Below are 15955 nucleotides of genomic sequence, written 5' to 3' on the forward strand. Positions count from 1 at the left end.
TATATAAGTGCTAGATAGGGCGAGCCATTTTGTATACCAGCTCCCAGGCCGAAGCATTTGCACGTATGAAGTGTAAGTGCTAGATAGGACGAGCCATTTTGTCTACAAGCTCCCAGGCCGAAGCAACAAGGTCTGTACTGTTTGTAGCGACATAAGTATAAAAAGCGGCGGGAAGTAAACTACCTTATTCTAAAAAGAAGCAGTAAAACTCTGGCCTGCACCCAAGAGAATGCTTCGAGTGTTTTCACAAGCTTCTGAAATATTGGTAAGGGAGTTCCTAGCGCAATGGAAAAAAATAATAATAAATATTCTCTGAGTGTTTGTTGCTCAGTTTATAGTTCTCATCGCGACGTTACAAACTGTAGAAATACCACTGGACCGGAACGGCCGGAAATTGGGCAAAAGATGCAGACTGCGAAGGGTTAAATTGAAGGGCTTCCGGTTGGTTTACAGCTACCTCTCTGCCGTCCCCTGTATATGGCGCGTAAGTGTGTACAAATTTTTTGTGGTGTGGTGCCTGAAGTTTTGATTAGAAAGAACTCGTTGCCATGAACTGAACAGTATTGCCTTCCGTAATGACCTATTTACCTAGGCTTGATTGGGCATATTTTTGCGGCATATTGCCAACTAAGCCAAATGTACACGTACAAACGCAGCACAATCTACGTGCTTCGCAAAGTTCTAAGCAATGAATTTATGATAAAAAAGGTTGAAGCGAAGATTTTTAATAAAAGGCAGTTGAATCAACCTTCAATACCAGTTGGGACAAGTTGAGGAAAAAAGGGGAAACAGTGGCAATCACAGAACGTTTGGCACGAACTGGGAAACATTGTATTTTCAAAAACAGTTCTCGGGAGATATATATGCATTATACAGTCTCACACATGCAAATACCTCCTGCAATTCATTGCTACACGCTCTACCATTGATACTAATATGTTTAAGTGTTATCACTCATTCTATTCAGGTGACGGCAACAGAGAAACTTAAGCCGAATAGGTTTTGCACCAGTACTCAGAACTTTCATAGTAAAAAAACGAAATGGGCTTCATTACAATTCAGGTGGAGAGTAAAGCCAGAAAGCTTCTCCTATTGCGTATAATTTCTTTTTAAATGCCACGTTGCAAATGCCGACCCTATCGCGCAAGTCTATATACAATTCTATAGCAGGCTACGTGGAATAGCAATGTGCACTGCTGGAAGGTTAACGACCACTTTAAATCAAGGTCTATGAATGCAGTTTTTACAAATTACGCCACTCAGCAGTTCCTCTCTCACGCGTCGCATGAAATAGGAAACAGAAAATAGCCTCATTTTTTTCCACTTACACTTTATAAATGGAACGCTACGTGTACGTTTTATGTATCTGTACAGCAGGCGTAGTTATGTATTGATTTTTTTCACATTTGTTTGGATTATGAACATTATTTTTGCGTGACATGGCATATATCGTCAATTTTTAACGTGCTTAGAATGGTCTCCTTAACTTTCCCTGACAGCCCACTGTGACCGCCTCTATGTTCTTCTTTTGCAGTACAATGGCACACACTTAGAGCGGAACCTTTTTGAAGACGAGACCAAACTTGCTACTGTTACCGTCGATAACTTTGGCAGCGCTCTCAAAATGGTAGGTAATGGGGGTTCGCATGATATTCCGCTGGAAGGTGAGTGTGCCACTTCACAAAACTAAGCGCGAAAACGTCTACATCATGTAAACTGCTTGCGTGACATGCCCTGAAACACACGGGGTACTTGGGTTACTCGCAACTGAATATACTGGAAAACAACGCGAACACGGCACTGCAAAAAAGAAAAAAAAAACACGAGCGCCAACAACCATCAAGCTGGCTTGTTGCTGAAATTGTGCAAACAATAGCACCCAAAGCGGGCTCCAACTTGAAGGCGTGAAGGACATATTGATTTCAAACGTATACAGTTTGGCCTTTATTGTATGTTATTTATCTTTTTATCTTTTCGCTACTGTACATGATTGGGTCGAGACAAGAACTAATATACAAGCAAATGTACATTACCTATAAGTTTAAAAGGCAGCGAGCAAACTCACAAAAACTTAAACTGAGCAGTGAGATGTACACTCTTTGTCAAAATTTTCGAGGCCAGTCCCAAGCCTTCTAGACCACAAAAAATTCAAAGAATAAGCTTTGCGGTTCATTGCGAAAAAAGTATTTTATGACAGTAAGAGAGAAAGTTGTTTTCTCGTGCTTTCCAGCATAAAATGCTTCAGCATCCCTCGGGACGTAAGATTGTATATTGAATTTTTTGCGGCCTTAGTAATTTTGTTTTGGGCTAGAAAGTTTTGACAAAGACTGTACACGCGCACATATTTTATACATGGAACATGATAGAACTTCGCAACGTAATGTTAACAGAAGTACTTTTTTCGCAAAAAGTGCAAAATCACGGAAAAATCTTCAAAATAACAAGCACTAGCTAACATTGTTTTTGATCGGCCTAACACTTCTTTTGTATAAAATGTATTAGTATGTACCACATTCAACATTTGCACAGTCCTAAAACTGGGCCACTGGTTCTCGGCAAATTCATGCCTAAGCCATCGCATTCACTGCTGGTGCCGTCTTCTAATTGTACAGCGCGACCGCTTTCACTTGACGGAATTCATGTAATAAACATTACGTCAGTCATTACCCACAGTGCGCCACGAAACATGGAGGTTCGTACTAATGTACACGAGAAGGAAATCTGTATTCACTGTCTAGGCCAGCTTCACTACAGAGAGCATTGCGTCATGTATCGGGAAAGCACGTTTCACTTGTCCTTGGCATCGTTCATGAACATCCTGAAAAGTTCATTGGGGCGTTAATAGAGCAACAATTTTATTGTAAAAGATTACCTAAGTGAGGTGAAATATCATAAAAATAAAGTTACAATAAAATTTGTTGGTCAAGCACAACTTAAAAAAATGCATTTCAAACAATAAAAAAATGTTTTTGTTGTTCCATTTTGGCTTAAAGACTAAGAAGAAGCCATGTCGGTAGCCAGTCAAGTAGGCGAAGGCCGTCGCTCGCCACTACTGCGGCTGCTATGATAGAACACAACTGAAGCAATAGTTTTGCTCTAGTATATTGCCGCGAACCATACATTGGATTTGTTTATTTGTGTTTTGCTTTTGCCCCCCCCCCCCCCGGCTGCCACGGTCTGTGTTATCTCTGCGCCAAGGGAAGCGCGTGTTCCATTCTTTCTTTCTGTGCCGCATGTGTTATCTGTTGTGATAGGGAGAGCATTTCGATCTAACGTGAACAGCCCAGAATAATCTTCTTGGATCTACTATGTTCTCGATGCGAATCGACGTTTCGAGAACCACGCGCGCCAAACGATAAAAAGCCTGCAGTGCGGACGCCGGTGCATTCGATTCGACGACACTCGCCTGTGGAAGTCACTTTGTTGACCACTGCTTCGCCGCCTCTGTATTCTTTTGAGTTGTTAGGGGAGCACAAGTTCGCTCCAATAAACGTGCTTCTTATTCAAGACAACTCCATCGTCCTTGTCTTCGTGACATCTGGTGGAGGTGCTGGGTACGCACCCTTCATGCCCACTACAACCTCGGGAAGCCGCCAAGCCAGTCTAACAAGAGCCAGCCTCCGCCGGCAAGATTTACCACCCGGGTTCGGTTTGATGCCAGAAGGGCCCAAGAAAAGGAACGCTGCAACCAACACCATGGTGCAAGAAACAACGTCGCCAATTGTCCTGCAGCAGCCCCGGGAACCGCCATCGTTCCGGGGAGCCCCCGCTGAAGACCCCGAAGAATGGTTGGAGAAGCTGGAGCGCGTCCGCATCTTCAACAGGTGGGACGACGAAGAAACTTTCCGGCATGTCTTCTTTTACTTAGAAGATGCTGCTCGAACTTGGTTCGAGAACCATGAGAGTTCTTTGACCGACTGGACTCACTTCAAACGGGAGTTCCTTAAGACATTCACTACCATTGTGAGAAAAGAGCGAGCTGCGCTTTTGCTTGAAAGTCGGACACAACACCCCAACGAAGGGGTTGTTATCTTCGTTGAGGAGATGAAGCAACTATTTCGCCACGCGGAACCCGAAATGACGGAAGAAAAGAAGTTACGCTTCTTGATGCGCGGTGTGAAGGAGGAGCTGTTTGCTGGACTTGTCCGCAACCCGCCCAAAACCATCGCTGAATTCGTGACTGAAGCCAGCACGATTGAGAATGCTCTCGAAATGCGTGCTAAGCAGTATGACCGGAACTTTGTTGGGGCGGCCAGTGCGAACTACGTCGACAACATGCGGATTCCGTCTGATAGCCTACGCGAAACCATCCGCGCAGTAGTGAGAGAGGAGCTGCGGAAACTTTTCCCGACGACGCCACAACCCCAAGTCGCTTGCCTAACTGACGTGATCCGGGAAGAAGTTCAAAACGCTTTGGGAACTTCTGTGGCATCCGAAGTACACTGCGAACCCCAAGCTATGACGTACTCCGCGGCTGTTCGCCGACCCCGCCCTGCTCCAACATGTCGTCAAGGGGCACGTCGTCAAGAGGCCCCGCCCTACCGCCGCCCACTGTCACCCGCCCGACCCCCGGTAGCACAAACCCAGACGCCGAGGAATACTGACGTATGGCGAACACCGGATAATCGTCCTCTGTGCTACCACTGCGGAGAGGCCGACCACATCTACCGTCGCTGCCCATACAAGAGACTCGGACTACGTGGTTTCTCCGTCGACGCACCACGCCCCCGACCCGGCCAGCACCCATCTGAGATTGAAGAATACCTGTCGAACACCAGCCGTGGACCAGCCCGTTTCAACCGTTCGCCGTCGCCCTACCCGTACCAGACGCCGGACCGCCTTAACAATGCTAACTTCGCACGTGGAAGGTCTCCCAGCCCACGCGGGGGAAACTAAAGGCGGCAACTTCTGTAGGTGAAGTTGCTCTACGGCGAAAAACTGGAAACCCTCCAACGACGCAAGGACGCGCTGAAGACAGTGATTCACGACATGCCCTCATCCCGACGACACGTACCCTGCGGCGTTCGTCGTTCTGCCTAACTGCTCCCGCGACGTAATTCTTGAAATGGACTTTTTGATGGACAACGGTGCAATAATCGATCTGCAGACTAAGTCAATAACTTTTCCCCCCCCATCACTCCATGACGCGGGAACCGAACCCCGAACGACGTGCTGCTGTAAGGATTGCCGATGATCATGTCACCCTGCCACCCCGCGCAAGCTTGATGGTCGCAGTTTACTGTGAAGATGCTGCTCCTGACGCCGACGCCATCGTAGACACTGATCAAAGGGTGCTTCTCGACCGTGGTGTGTCTGTCGCAAGAGGCATTGCGCGCTTCAAGGAACACCAATCCCACATTTTGGTTACTAATTTCACCGAGGAGTACCAGCATTTAAACAAGGGCGCGGCAATTGCATTCCTCGAAGAAACGCAAGAAGCAAGTGACGTGATCGCGGTCGCCGACTTTGAACGCACACCCGTAGAAACCTTCAAGCTCCCGCAGCCATTCGACGTGAATCCGGCGCTACCGCAAGAACAACGGAAAAAATTATTGGCTTTGCTGCGTCGCTATAGCGAACGTTTTTCGTCGAGCGCAAAACTACGTCAGACCTCTTAGCGAAGCACCGAATAATAACCGAAGATGGAGCCCGACCTACCCGACAGTCACCGTACCGCGTCTGCTCACACGAACGTGAAGCCATCCGGAGTCAAGGCGACGACATGCTCAGCGACAACATTATACAGCCATCGAAAAGCCCCTGGGCTGCGCCCGTCGTACTCGTAAAGAAAAAAGACGGCACATTAAGGTTTTGCGTTGACTACCGCCGACTGAACAAAATCACGAAAAAGGACGTGTACCCCCTCCCCCGAATCGACGATGCCCTCGACCACCTCTGCCACGCGAAGTACTTCTCATCGATGGACCTGAAGACCGGCTACTGGCAAATTGAAGTGGACGAGAAAGACCGAGAGAAGACTGCATTTATAACCCCAGACGGCCTATAAGAGTTCAAGGTGATGCCGTTTGGGCTGTGCACAGCACCAGCGACGTTTCAAAGAGTCATGGACACTGTGCTAGCTGGCCTTAAGTGGCACACCTGCCTCGTATACCTCGACGGCGTAGTGGTATTCGCCCGGACTTTCGACGAACACCTTGAAAGGTTGGAGTCTGTACTCGAGGCCATTCGTACGTCGGGGTTTACGCTGAAGCCTGAAAAGTGCCGTTTTGCATACGGGGAACTCAAGTTCTTGGGCCACGTCGTCAACGGCGCGGGAGTCCTACATGACCCGGCAAAAACTTCAGCCATTGCGAACTTTCCAAGGCCGAAAGACAAGAAGGGCGTGCGAAGATTTCTCGGGCTGTGCGCATACTACCGGCGCTTCGTCGCAAACTTCGCACGCATTGCAGAGCCACTCACGCGCTTGACGAAAGATAGCTCCACTTTCAGCTGGGAAAAGGACCAAGACAAAGCATTCTGCGAGCTGCAAAAACGCCTGCAAAGCCCGCCCGTGCTCGCTTATTTCGACGAAAATGCCGAAACGGAAATGCACACGGACGCCAGTGATATAGGCTTGGGCACCGTCCTTGTCCAAAAGCAAAGCGGCTGCGAAAGGGTAATCGCCTATGCCAGCCGTGGTCTGTCGAAGGAGGAGAAAAACTATTCTGCCTCTGAGAAAGAGTGCCTGGCTATTATATGGGCGATTTCAAAATTTCGCCCATACGTGTATGGAAGGCCATTCAAGGTTGTAACAGACCAGCATGCGCTGTGTTGGCTCGCCAATTTGAAGGACCCCTCTGGCCGTCTTGGGCGGTGGAGCTTGCGCCTGCAGGAGTTCGACGTTACAGTCGTTTATGAATCCGGCAGGAAACACTCCGACGCCGACTGCCTGTCCCGCGCCCCCGTCGATCCACCACCACAAGACTCTGATGAAGACAGCGCGTACTTCGGGATCGTGACGGAGAGCGACCTAGCCGCCCAGCAGCGTGCCGACCCCGACTTACGCGTCATAATCGAGTACCTCGAGGGATGCAACGTAGCCGTTCCTAGGAACTTCAAACGCAGCTTACCAGCATTCAGCCTGAGAAACTCCGTCCTTGTGAAGAATTTCAGCCCCGGAACAAGAGCGAATTACCTTCTCGTCATCCCCGCGGACCTTCGTGACGAAATTTTGGAAGCGTGCCACGACGACCCGTCTTCCGGACATCTGGGCACACCCCGCACTATTGGAAAAATCAAGGCGAGGTACTACTGGCCCGGCCTTACCTATGACGTCACCCACTACGTCCAGAGCTGCCGTGACTGCCAGCGACGAAAAACGCCGCCGACAAGACCCGCCGGACTTGTGCAACCGATCGCCGTCCCATCGAGACCATTTCAACAGATTGGAATGGACCTTTTAGGCCCGTTCCCTACGTCACGATCACAGAACAAGTGGATTGTCGTAGCGACAGACTACATGACGCGCTACGCAGAGACCGCCGCTCTTCCGAGGGGGACTGCACAAGAAGTTGCGAAGTTCTTTATAAGCCAAGTTGTACTGCGACATGGAGCCCCGGAAGTCCTAATCACAGACCGCGGAACGGCATTTACTGCGGAGCTGATGCAAGGAGTATTACGCTACAGCAACACGGATCACCGAAGAACGACGGCGTACCGCCCCCAAACGAACGGACTAACAGAACGTCTGAACAAGACAATCGCAGATATGCTGTCAATGTACGTTGACGTTGAACATAAGACTTGGAACGAAGTCCTCCCGTATGTCACGTTTGCGTACAACACGGCTATCCAGGAGACGACGCAGCTGACGCCGTTCGAGCTTGTGTACGGTAGAAGGCCGACTACGATGTTTGACGCCATGCTTCCGCACGTAGAAGACGACGACCTCAACGCCGACGTCCACGGATATCTTCAACGTGCGGAGGAGGCCCGCCAGCTCGCTCGAGTTCGTATAACGGACCAGCAGCTGGTGGAGGCGGGCCGCTACAACCTCCGACGCCGAGACGCCGAGTACCAACCAGGGGATCGTGTGTGGGTTTGGACTCCCATCCGACGACGCGGACTCAGTGAGAAGCTCCTGCGACGGTATTTCGGACCCTACAAGATTCTACGACGTGTTGGCCAACTTACCTACGAAGTGATCCCCGATGGTGACTCCGGCACATCACGACGACGCACGCGGCCTGAAGTCGTCCACGTGGTTCGCTTAAAACCTTTCTACGGACGATGACGAACTTTTATTTTCATTTTTCGGACTGTCGCTTATGTTAGCGTCGGGTCGATGCACTCTTAGAGGGGGGGGTAATGCCGCGAACCATACATTGGGTTTGTTTATTTGTGTTTTGCTTTTGCCCCCCGGCTGCGCCGGTCTGTGTTATCTCTGCGCCAAGGAAAGCGCGTGTTCCATTCTTTCTTTCTGTGCCGCATGTGTTATCTGTTGTGATAGGGAGAGCATTTCGATCTAACGTGAACAGCCCAGAATAATCTTCGTGGATCTACTATGTTCTCGATGCGAATAGACGTTTCTAGAACCACGCGCACGAAAAAATAAAAAGCCTGCAGTGCGGACGCCGGGGCATTCGATTCGACGACACTCGCCTGTGCAAGTCACTTTGTTGACCACTGCTTCACCGCCTCTGTATTCTTTTGAGTTGTTAGAGGAGCACAAGTTCGCTCCAATGAACGTGCTTCTCATTCAAGACAACTCCATCGTCCTTGTCTTTGTGACAATATAATTAAATGAAACTCTATGCCCCCTAAGCCGCATAATTGATAAACCCGTTTTATTAGGGTTCAGACATCAGGCCCTTGTAAACACTACATTCTTTTGTGTGACTGAGGTGGTGGGAATTTGCTTTATTAGTCAACGGAATGACATGGTGGGCTTTAACCGAATGCAACACGAATTGAGCCACGTGCTTTACTGTGAAGCGAGTGCGAATATACCTGGGGGTGTTACGCTGTCGTAGTTGCGCCTATGGACCCTTGCTGAATTTCAGGATTATAAACTTTTTCACAGGACCAGGCAGAGGGGATAGCTCTAGAAATCCTAAAACCACTCGTAATTTCTACGGTTCAACATTCAACTACACACGCGCCTACTTTTTTTAGCATCATACATGTTTTTCTAGCCTAAATATACATTCACAAAGTTCCCACGGACAAAATATTGTACGCCACTGTGTATAGGCTTTAAGTGTAAGCGTTATTTTACAGAAATTTGTCCTTTAGTATCCGCCATAACGACTTTTTTACGAGAAAAGCTTTCACCCGTGCCACTGCATTTGTGAGCCTGATTCCGGATGGTGCCAGAGCAAAATGTTGAAGACAGCCCAGTAAAAGCGTTTTATTAAACGATTTGTACGTAAAGATAGTAAAATTGTTCCTCGTCACAGTGAGGTGGAAGTACTTCCACATTAAAGCATGTCACCGGTGGCGCATGCAGAACTAAAGTGACAGGGCCTTCAGGGAGAGGATATTTTATATTCGGCTCAGTTGCGTAGTCGCATAGTACTGATATATTTCTAGGTAACAGAACTGAAATGTAGTCATATAAAGAGGCATTATAACATTTTTCGCTGTGTTTTTTTAAACTAGAAAGGAATAGTCGGGCCGAGTCAACGAATCGAGCCAATGCCAATCGAAGAGAAATCGAGGGACGGAATTATTCCTCATATGATATCTGACATTGAGCAACCCAGAATGCTGGACAAGCACTTAAGTTTTAAAAAAGGTAAGGACCTCTTAGGGGTGTACACATTGGGTAATGAACCAATTGCACGATTATCTGAATTCATGGCCTACCGCATTGGACTAGCCGTCAGTGCCAATGTGCCAATATTGATTTGAAAAAAAGAAGGTGTGATGCCTGAAAATTGGAAAGGGCACAGGAACAAATTCGCATAGTTTCAGCATCGGTCATCTTAGTTACCCTTGGCCTTGCCAAAGGATACACGTACCAGGTTAACATCAGCGTGACGGCGAAAAAATTACTAATTCAGCTAAGACAAGTTGCGACCAGCCGTCACATCCTCGATTCTGATCCGTGCCTTCTTGCTCCCATGAATTCGTCGTTACTAGCAACCACTTATTCCGATCCTCCCAATCTGGTCATTTGTGCCACGTTTCCAAAGTATGCGGAACGTAATGTGCATAGGGCACACTTTTTGGCTTAATGAAGCTCTGTGCTTTCACACATGCTTTAAACAGCCAAATAACATTCTGTGGTACACTTTGAGCACTTTGATGTATCCAAAATGTGTCCCTCTCCTGGGCTCTGTATGAAAGCGCAATGAATATACCTAAAAAAGTAAAAGCGTCGTTTTATGTAATACCATTTTGTGCGTTTCCGGCTGAGAGAAGTGCTCTTCAATATTATTTCGGGTAATATAGATTAAAATCCGTCATGTCCAGGCGATTAATAAAAATTTGTAGTCAGGTACAAGAATGCAGTTTTGACGCCAGCCGATAGGAAACATTTGGTGGTCAAGCTGCGCACTGAAAGAAAAGCTGAAAAGTATGGTTTTCTCACTTAACATATTTCAGCTGCATCCATGGAGGGTCTCTTCGAATACAATAAACTCCTCACTGCCTCAGCATGATATCGTAGCCTGGGAGGGCATGGTGAAATATTCCATTGGTTTCTCAGCAAGTGTCGAACCACCGAAGTATTTGTAGCGTTAGCTACACTGGCTGGGGTTGAGCAGTTTCGCATGGACCTTGAAGGACCGTGCTCCGCAAGCAAGAAGAGCATTGGATTAGATTGGGTTGAATTCGATTGAATTTAGAATTGATTCGATTGTATTAGATTGGAATGGATTGGATTGGAGTGGATTGGATTGGGTTGGATTAGATTAAACTGGATTGTGTTGGATTGGAATGAAAATCCAATCCATTTAGAGTACGGGTATGTAGAGAATTGGGTCTGCCCCTTCGCTGGTCTGCGCATTCCAGACGAGTGACGAAATTGCCGTGGCAGACGCACTGGGGCTGGCGCGTGCCCCAGTGTGCGGCTCCGTTGTGCAGTAGCTAAGTCTCACGGGGTGCCGGAGCGGCTTGAAAGCCGTTTCGCGTGGGTCTTGGTGAGCCATGCTGCGCATGAGTGAGCAGCAGTGACTGGACTGAACTGGACTGGGCAGGACTGAAAATTGTTTTACCAGCAGTAAGCGTGATAATCAGCTAATCATAGACAACTAGGAAACCTAAGAATAACCAGCTGAACTTAAAAATAACCAGCTCACGCTACGTATATCCTGGCACAGCCTAGCTAAGCCACTGCTAATTTTTCGAGTTGCGGTTAGTGTCTTGTAGTTTCTCTTATATGCAAGGCAATATCACAAAAGCACTTTCTTTGTTAAGCTGTAAGGACTGTATTATCGGACCTAATATGAGGTGTCACCGTATGAAGAACCTCTGTACTAAGAAATAGAATAATTGTTCTCTACTTTAAACTGCTGGTTCCTAGCACAGGTTTCTTGCACCCTTTCAAACACTGATCGCCCTTTGAGCCAAAAACTATTCTTCAACACGATCAATATGTGTCGAGAGTACACGAAGAAACCGTCTATTTGACACATAAAACTAATCGTGCAGAACTCCAGAAACTGACGTGAGGGTCATCTTTACGTCCCATCTTCGTTTTGTGGGCTCCTGGCCACATGTGCTTCGAGGTTGAGGAGAAGGCACATTAGCCGGCCCGAGTAATAATACACCAGTCACCGAACCTTCAACGGAACACCCTTCCGCTTCCGAACCTCCTCCTCTTTTGGAGCCACTAGTCACCTTCCGTGGTATCACCCTTCCTCACAGGCTCTCACGCACCACCCTTCCATCTCTCTACCTCTCGTTAGCCTACGCAGAATCAGCACTATAGACACAAATCCAAACCTACTCCTGCCCTACTCAAGTCATTCGCTCCCGCATAATACTAACCCCCTTTCCTATTCCACTTGCCCCCACTGCGAAAACTACAAAGATACCCTCACGCGAGTGGCAGTGCCACACCGTTATTAATATTTCCCTACTCAACCCCTTCGACCCATGGTTGTCTGCTCTCGATAGCTCGGACGCCCAGTCCCAGTGCGTCTTGGTCCATAGGTCTCGGGCCCAAAGAGCTGCTCTTGCCGGGTCAGCCATGCTTAGGCCAGGTCAGGAACAAATGCTTTCTTTCTGTGTATCTCCGGTGTTGTTCGGTGAAATGATTGAGGAGCTTAATTTTGAACGAAGTTGTATAGGATTGCGCACGGGCGAAGGCTAGGGTTCTGATTTTATGCCGTGGCTTTAGGTGTGGCACAAGCGTGCGTCGTCTAGTATTTCAGACATTTGCAGTGTCCATATCAATTTTTATTTTTGAGCATGTTGAGCATGTCCTAATATCTGTGTGTACTCCACATTGTTCGCGTGTTACTGCGGCGTGCAGTCAGTTGCGTCTGTTTTGTCAGCATATCTATCGTGTGACCTGGTCATGCATTCCATAGTACAAGGGGATGTATTGTTTCGATAGCCTGGTTTAGTCAGGCTACAGAGATTTAACGTTCGGGCGAGTGCGTTGGGGCTTGTTCTAGGAAGCCGTCATGCAAAGTAAACCAGGTAATCTTGCAGAAATCGTAAATGCTTTACGCACCAAATGGTGCGAGAAAGCGAGGTGCCAAAACTGTTTGTGCTGCAAAGAGTAAGCTTTTCAAATGTACCGAGTATTAAAAAGCTTTCGGATCATTGGAGTTAGTGTAGGCTGCCTAGAGTAGGATTCGAGTGCTTTACTGATGCGCCACATCAGCAAGTTCCTACTCGCGGGACCAGACCTCGCCGGAAGTCAGGCAGGCTCGACGTTATACGGCCTGAGAGGAGTGCGTGACGGCTCGTGAGTATCACAATGACACCCCTGTTACGAACAACTGTGGTATTTCACCAGCGGGGGCGGTAAATCCTTCTGATCTCTCTCCGAGTATTTCACCTCAAAAGGCAAAAAAGTGACGCTAGCGACTCGAATACATGGTAGCAGTAAGGTGTAAATTTTCTCGAATAGTGCACCCTACCGTGAGCAGGTGTAAAAGGAGCTGTCCAGCTCCGGTCCCTAATAAAACCGTAGGCTGATGGAAAGTGTCGTTGCAGCAGGAATCTCTAAGGGAGTGTCGCACTAAGGACCTTACTGCACATCATTATGCTCGTAATAAAGTATGCGTATATTCTCTTTGATGCACATTGCAGGGGAAGGTACTATACCTTGTAGTTGAAAACGCTATACCTGGGTGTCGCGGGGAAGCTTTGAATCCTCAGGAAATGTGGCTATGAATTAGTGAACAGTGACGTTTTGTACATGCTAGCTGGAAAACGATGGTTTGCAGATCTGTGCAGAACGTGCAGAATATTTCTTAAAAGGTTGTACATCATTGTTGCAGACAGCAAATACTAGTTGTAAAATTCTAACTGGCTTCAGTGTCCAATATATACAACTTCATTAGCTTTCGACAAGCGACTTTATGATAGGTTTTTTTCCTTGTTATTGCTTATATTTAGCCTCATTTTCATTGATAAGAATACATCTATGGTGTTCCAAATTGTGTCACAAATTTACTCCGCATACGCTAATTCCCGGTTTCCATGCAAACAGAAGCACTGCGTGTAAGTACCTCATGAAAGAAAAAAACGACTTGGGTGGTTTGTGACCCAAACTTGTGGGACAAAAGAAATTGTTTTCCTCAAAATTATAATTTTTCAATTCGCGTCATTTGCTCTACCTCTTCGCATAGAAACTTATATGGGTGCTTATTACAGCTCTACTATAATATCTCAATACTGCTATTTTGCCGCCTCCACAAAAATGGTAAAATGTGCCGTTAACACACAAATATGCAAATCTATTTTGATTGAGGATAATATATTGCTTTTAATCTCTACACATGAATCATCAAAAACTTGGCAGGCTTTGTGCACAACCTGAGGTTAATATTTTTATTATTATAGGGATTTTCAATCTCTACAACTTAAGAAAATGTACAACTTAATCAATCTCTACAACTTAAGAAATATACAATTGATAAGTGTACTTTCGATAAATGTACAATTTCGGCGTTTCCTGTATTTCATTAGAATTAAGTTTGGAATTGTGTAGCGTTACGCTGTGTAGTTTGTAATTATTTGTGTTGTGCGGCTACTATAATTTCTACTATAATATTTCAAAAAATGTATAATCTTGTTTTTTTCTCCATCACCTTTGTATAGCCAGTTGTCATGTTTTGTTTCTACCGTTGCTGTGCAATGCTACAATGTTACATATCCGGCATTAATGGCCGCCGTCAGGCAGAGTTAATCTGCCTTTTGCCTCTCATCCCGATACATGGTTTGTTTAAATAAATGAAATAAAAAAAGAAAATATCTTTTTTCAGGAAGGTAAATCTGTGTTTTTTCGCATTTACAGACGAAGCCACTTTAATACAAGAGAGGCAATACTGGGGTTCGAGGCGATACCCGAGGAATATTGAAGTCGAAGTTTTTGTCGTCCTCGATAATGCTCATCACAGCCAGTTTGACAACGCTGCGGACGCGTTGTTGTATTTATGCGTTACAGTTAACTCCGTGAGTTAAAATTGTTCTTGGTTTTATTGGAACGTACAAAACGCTACAACTTGTAAAGAACCCCGTATCTAGTCGCTATACCTACAAATTATCTGTGCCGTCTTTCTTTCTGTTGTTCTCGAGAGCCGCAGCACCGAAGGTTAAGCGCGAAAGTTTCAGAATGTCTGGTTTTTGGAGAGTTAATCTTGAAATTATTCTATGAAAACATATTTTTAGGAGTATCAAGGGTCCGGCTTGTGTTAATAAGAACGTGCTACATACAATACTGTTCATATTTCTTATGCATGTATAATACAAGAAGAAATATTAGAATGTAGTATACCTTATTTGTAGAGCGGGAATAGAGAATGAGCGGCTTGGTAATTAGCGGCAAAACGTCAGGAGTAAAGAACGTCAAAAAAGCTATAGAAACCTAGTTAACTTTCAGAAAGTATTTGCAGAAAAATATGCAGCCTCGTTTTACCCGTACCTACAACCTTAGCAATACGCGTGCGATTCCATGGGAACTAGGCTACCGGGCAGCGTATTCTTTTTTTTCTTTTGTAGTGTATTCATTTAATATAATTGTAATATATGCTTCTCGGTGTAGTACTAATACCGCGGTTGAAATAGCATACCACACAAAGAAGCGCTCATTAGGAGAAGCAAATAGGGCTGTTGTCCTGCGGGGCCGAAGGTTTGGTGCGACGGGTGGGTTTGGGCCATTGAGGCGGCTGTCTGTGCCACGAACGGGACAGGAGGTAAGCTTCTGTACTGAGATTTTCCTGCGGCCTCAGGGAGTGCTAAATTCTGCTGATAGACAATTTTCTTTATCAACTAAAATGCTGATTCATTTCGGTTCTTTACCCGCCGCGCTGGTCTCACGTTTTGCGGCGATGAAGTGTCTTTTTAAAATAGCCACCACCTAAAAGCTTTGAGGTAACTTCGGGAATCATACCGACGTGTTTTGCGGCTATGGACAATTTTTGTCTCTGGAAAGAACAAAACTTCCGTCTTCTAAACCTGTAAATTAGTGCACCTGTAAATTAGTGCACCTCAAACAACCTTACATGTGAAGCAAAAACGTCCGTGAGTACGAAATTTAGGCGCACGTAAGTATCCCCAGGGGGTCAAAATTAATCCCGAGGCCTCCACTACGGCGCGCCTCATCGCCTGCGTTGCGTCGGCGCGTTAAAAAAAACCTACATGTGACTTAATAGCAGAAGTGAGTCGGTCTTTAGGAAGTTCTCATGGTGTTTTTAAGAAGGCTAGCTCGCCTTTATGAACACTTACTCAACGGACCATTTTTAGGAATGACTTTTTACAAACCCAAACAGTAAATCAAGTCTCTTCTCTCGCTTTCTGCATCGTTTGGTACCAGGCGCGCGGAACGGGGTGG

The 15955-nt window shown here is 46.5% G+C and overlaps 1 protein-coding gene across 1 annotated transcript in view; it reads left to right on the forward strand.

The window, feature by feature from the left end:
- LOC144141428 (venom metalloproteinase BumaMPs1-like) overlaps nt 1-15955 on the forward strand; it is a 60539-nt gene that overhangs the window by 9739 nt on the left and 34845 nt on the right. Inside the window, exons 3-5 of the mRNA XM_077672990.1 lie at nt 1535-1627; nt 9601-9736; nt 14420-14577. Of these exons, the coding sequence (XP_077529116.1) occupies nt 1535-1627; nt 9601-9736; nt 14420-14577 (387 nt within the window). The remainder of the gene's footprint in view (nt 1-1534; nt 1628-9600; nt 9737-14419; nt 14578-15955) is intronic.

Source organism: Haemaphysalis longicornis, unplaced genomic scaffold, assembly GCF_048455015.1.
Source record: "Haemaphysalis longicornis isolate Haplotype H1 unplaced genomic scaffold, Haemaphysalis longicornis Haplotype H1 scaffold_6, whole genome shotgun sequence".
NCBI classification, from domain to species: Eukaryota; Metazoa; Arthropoda; class Arachnida; order Ixodida; family Ixodidae; genus Haemaphysalis; species Haemaphysalis longicornis.